Genomic DNA, 5000 nt, shown 5'->3' with positions numbered 1-5000 from the left:
GTCAGTCCCACACCGCTTACAGCAGTTGCAGTTGACCGTGGCACACCAAGTTGCAAGCCACCAGTAATACCAGAAGAAGCAGTAGTACTTGACTGTCCACCCAACTGCAATGGCCCAGTTGTTGTCATACCACCAAGCCTCAAACCTAAAACACAAGATAACATTGATACAATAAATGCATTACCGGTATTTATACCCGTACAGACAGGAAACAGAAAGACAGACAAACAAACAATCAAACAGATAAACAGACAGACAGCTAGACAGACAGACAGACAGACAGACAGACAGACAGACAGACAAGCAGACAGACAGACAGACAGAAGAAGATGAGAACATACACAACAGAGACTATCAAAGTAGTTTGCATTAAACTAAAGCTGAACTCAGTAGATTTCTTGTATTTAGTGTTAGAAATGTAACGTAGAGTTTGTGTTTCAATGAGACAGACAGACAGACTGACAGACAGACAGACAAACAGACAGACAGACAAACAGATAATTTATTCTCGTACAGATTCTACTTGTAAGTATGCTAGGATTTTTAAAGACAAATCAGTCCTTGCAAACAACAAAGTCAACTAATGGACTTGACTTTGAATGTCAAAATCAAATAATCTATCTAAATCACCATGATTAGGTGACAGTTTTGAAAGTTTTCTAAAGATAACTTTGGCATTGACAGACAGACAGACAGACAGACAGACAGACAGACAGACAGATGTAGCCAGCCTTCGCTCATCAAAAGGAAAGGGGGATGGGGCTTGGTTAAACGCAATTCTCACGTCGGAAGCGTTCACACTCAGTTCTTGCGAATTCCGCTTGGCGTCCTTCCTTCGTTTGGGTTTGCCCATATCTCTCTCCAATTGGACAACAACCTGTAACTGTGGTGCTGACATAGATGACAGCGGTCACCATTTGTTGACTTGTAAAACAGGTGGTGGGCCTGTGTGGTCTCATGAGTCAATTTCTTCCATCTAGTCAGATTGTTTTCGCAGGCTGAGTATCCATCATCGCAGGGAGCCAAGGAACAGGTACACCACTACAGACAACAGACCAGACATCGTCTTTTTCGACTCCGACACTGGATACAATATCGATCTCGACATCTCCCTTGCTCACCCGTGGAGCAGTGACATCTTCCCCACATCTGCTGGTGTTGATGGTGCAGCTGCAGACAGGAGAGCAGACAGGAAGAGAGCAAAATATAACAAACAACAACTACCAGGAGGGTCAATTGTCAGTGCAATTCCATTGGTAATGGAACACTTTGGAGCATGGGGGTTTGATGCATGGAAATTCTTAAAAAAAGATAGCAAAGAAGTCATCAGATGAAGTCGGAAGACTAAATGCAGCGGAGTTTATTGACTTCTGGAACAAACGCTTTTCGATCCAACTCCAAAAGTGCAATGCAAACGTCATCTCTAAGAAGTCATCTTCATTGACTGGAGTCAACAGAAGTGACTTTTATGCCACTCAGCTCTTTAGCCACTAGCTGACACTGAGCTAGGGCTTTGCACGTAGGTTAGCTGCTTCTAGAGTTTCTAGAGTGTCTAGAGTTATTAGTTCCTTCAAGTTTGTTTTGAATTTAGTTTAGTTCACGAACATTGATAGTAGTTGGACAGCATATATAGTTATTTGCATTGTGGAAATGTATGATAGATAAAATGTTCAAATAAATGTGTTTGACAGAGAGACAGACAGACAAACAGACAGAAAACAGACAGACAGACAGACAAACTGACAAACACAATAGACAGACAAACAAACAGACAGACAGACAGACAGACAGACAAATGCACAGACACACAAACAGACATACAGCAAACAACACAGAAGATGCACAAGGATATAGACACACAGACAAACACCTCTGAAAACCTTATAACCTCGTTTCATAGTGCTACACGAGTTGCCCACACAAAATAACAAAAATGTGAGTCTAGTTCTAATCTTATGTGGCAATCACAATGTGTGGTCTGTTTACCAGTTTGAGTTGACGATGCACCACCGATTCCACCAAGTTGTAGTCCTCCCATGGCAGTGGAAGACATAGCACTAGTTAGTCCACTTGTACTCTGTTGTGCTCCGATGCCAAGCTTTAAACCGCCTGCTTGGCTGCCCAGCTGAAGACCTCCAGTGGATAAACCTGAAACAATCATATCAGTTGCGTGCACACACACACACACACACACACACACACACACACACACACACACACACACACACACACACACACACACACACACCTGACTGAGTCATTGATGTCCCCAGTTTCAATCCCGCAACCGACTGTGAACTGTTTCCAAGCTGTCCGAGTTGAAGTCCACCGCCTTCCAAGACAAACCAAGCGACACCACAGACGCGATTAAATCAAACAGTCAGTCACACACAAAACACTTCACAACACGTTCAAACAAACAGCCAGACAACCAATTTACCAAACAACGAGTGAGCAGGTTGACAAGAAAATGAACCAGTGGACAAGCAGATGAGCACGTAAACGAGTGTCCAATGAGCAAGTAGATAAACAAAAAGACAGACAGACAGACAGACAGACACACAAGCAAATAGATAGACAGACAGACAGACAGACAGACAGACAGACAGACAGACAGACAGACAGACAGGTAGACAGACAGACAGGTAGACAGACAGACAGACAATCAAATACACCAACATGCAAAGTGACAAACCGGGCTGTGTGGACGACGTTCCAAGCTTCAAACCTCCACTTAGTTGAGGCATTTGCCCCAACTGCAAACCGCCAGTTGAGAGACTGGCAGTCGGCATGCCTGTGGAAATATACTTCAGGTTGAAATCAATAATAAATATTTATACAACAAACATACAAACAAAAAACATACAAACATACAAACAAAAACATACAACAAACATAAATACAAATAAACATACAGACAGACAAACAAGCAAACAAACATACAGACAGACAAACAAGCAAACATGCATACAAACATACAAACAAACAAGCATACAAACATACAAACAAACAAACATATCAACAAACATACAAACAAAATATACAAACAAAAAACAAGCAAACAAACAAGCATACTAATAAACATACAAAAAGTACATACAAACAAACAAGCAAACAAACAAGCATACAAACAAACAAACATACAAAACATACATACATGCAAACAAGCTAACAAACAAACATACAAACAAACATACAAACAAAATACATACAAACAAACAAGCATGTAAACAAGCAAACAAACAAACAAACATACAAACAAAATACATACAAACAAACAAGCATGCAAACAAGCAAACAAACAAACAAACATACAAACAAAATACATACAAACAAACAAGCATGCAAACAAGCAAACAAACAAAAACATACAAACAACAAGCATAAAAACATACAAACAAACAAACGTACTAACAAACATACAAACAAACATATAAACAAACATACAAAAATACATACAAACAAACAAGGAAACAAGCAAACAAACAAGCATACAAACAAACAAACATACAAAAACATACATACAAACAAACAAGCAAACAAACAAGCAAACAAACAAACAAGCATACAATCATACAAACAAACAAACAAACAAACAAACAAACAAACAAGCATACAAATAAAAATACAAACAAAACATACAAAAAACAAATGTACTAACAAACATACAAACAAACATACAAACAAACATACAAACAAACAAACAAATGTACTAACAAACAAACAAACAAACATACAAAAACATACATACAAACAAACATACAAACAAACAAGCAAACAAACAAACAAGCAAACAAACAATCAAACAAGCATACAAACAAACAAACATACAAACAAACAAACATACAAACAAGCATAGAAACAAACAAGCATACAGACAAACAACCATACAAACAAATAAACAAACAAACAAACAAATGTACTAACAAACATACAAACATACATACAAAAACACACAAACAATAAACAAACAAGCAAACAAACAAACAAGCAAACAAACAAACATACAGACATACAAACAAACATAACCACAAACAAACAAATAAACAAACAAGTAAATAAACAAGCAAACAAACAAACATACAAACAAACAAACATACAAACAAACAAACAAACAAGCAAACAAACAAGCAAACACACACAAACAAACAAGAAAACACACACAAACAAACACACAAACAAACAAACAAACAATAAATATTGTGTAGCATTCCTGACTCTGCTGTACATCTACAGTAGATGTTGCAAGTCTTAAGCCGCCACCTTGTGTTTGTCCAAGTTGACCAACTTGTCCAAGTTGAAGGCCACCAGTTGGCATACCTGAATAGCAGTACAAGACAGTCAGATTCAGTTGCCATAGCAGCGACAACAACTAAACCATAACAACAACAGACATGAAAACAAACAAAAATGAGACCTGTCTGTGCTGTAGATGTTCCCAGTCTCAAGCCACCGCTTGGCTGTGAAATTGTTTGCCCAAGTTGAAGACCAGTAGTTGGCATACCTGCAAAGGTCAATCACTTACAGAACAATAAAATTGACAACAACACATGCATGCACACACACACACACCTTGAACATAAAAACGTGAACCTTGACACACACACACACACACACACACACACACACACACACACACACACACACACACACAGTATTACATACATAACAACAAACAGACAAACAGACAAACAACAAACAGACAAACATACCTGTCTGTGTTGTAGATGCTCCCAGTCTCAAGCCTCCGCTAGATTGTGAAGTCATTTGCCCAAGTTGAAGACCACCAGTTGGTATACCTACAATAGGTCATAATCACTAAGAAGACCACAACACACACACACACACACACACACACACACACACACACACACACACACACACACACACACACACACACACACACACACACACACACACACACACACACACCACACACACACACACACACACACACACACACACACACCACACACACACACACACACACACACACACAC

The 5000-nt window shown here is 39.1% G+C and overlaps 1 protein-coding gene across 1 annotated transcript in view; it reads right to left on the bottom strand.

Annotated features, from left to right (window-relative positions):
- LOC134181127 (nuclear pore glycoprotein p62-like) overlaps positions 1-5000 on the bottom strand; it is a 12529-nt gene that overhangs the window by 3731 nt on the left and 3798 nt on the right. Inside the window, exons 10-16 of the mRNA XM_062648334.1 lie at positions 4713-4799; positions 4418-4504; positions 4264-4320; positions 2696-2794; positions 2249-2332; positions 1987-2148; positions 1-145 (exon numbers count right to left, since the gene is read on the bottom strand). The exon at positions 1-145 is cut by the window's left edge and continues 5 nt beyond it. Of these exons, the coding sequence (XP_062504318.1) occupies positions 1-145; positions 1987-2148; positions 2249-2332; positions 2696-2794; positions 4264-4320; positions 4418-4504; positions 4713-4799 (721 nt within the window). The remainder of the gene's footprint in view (positions 146-1986; positions 2149-2248; positions 2333-2695; positions 2795-4263; positions 4321-4417; positions 4505-4712; positions 4800-5000) is intronic.

This window comes from Corticium candelabrum, chromosome 6 (assembly GCF_963422355.1).
Source record: "Corticium candelabrum chromosome 6, ooCorCand1.1, whole genome shotgun sequence".
NCBI classification, from domain to species: domain Eukaryota; kingdom Metazoa; phylum Porifera; class Homoscleromorpha; order Homosclerophorida; family Plakinidae; genus Corticium; species Corticium candelabrum.
This window is presented reverse-complemented; position numbering and strand designations above follow the sequence as displayed.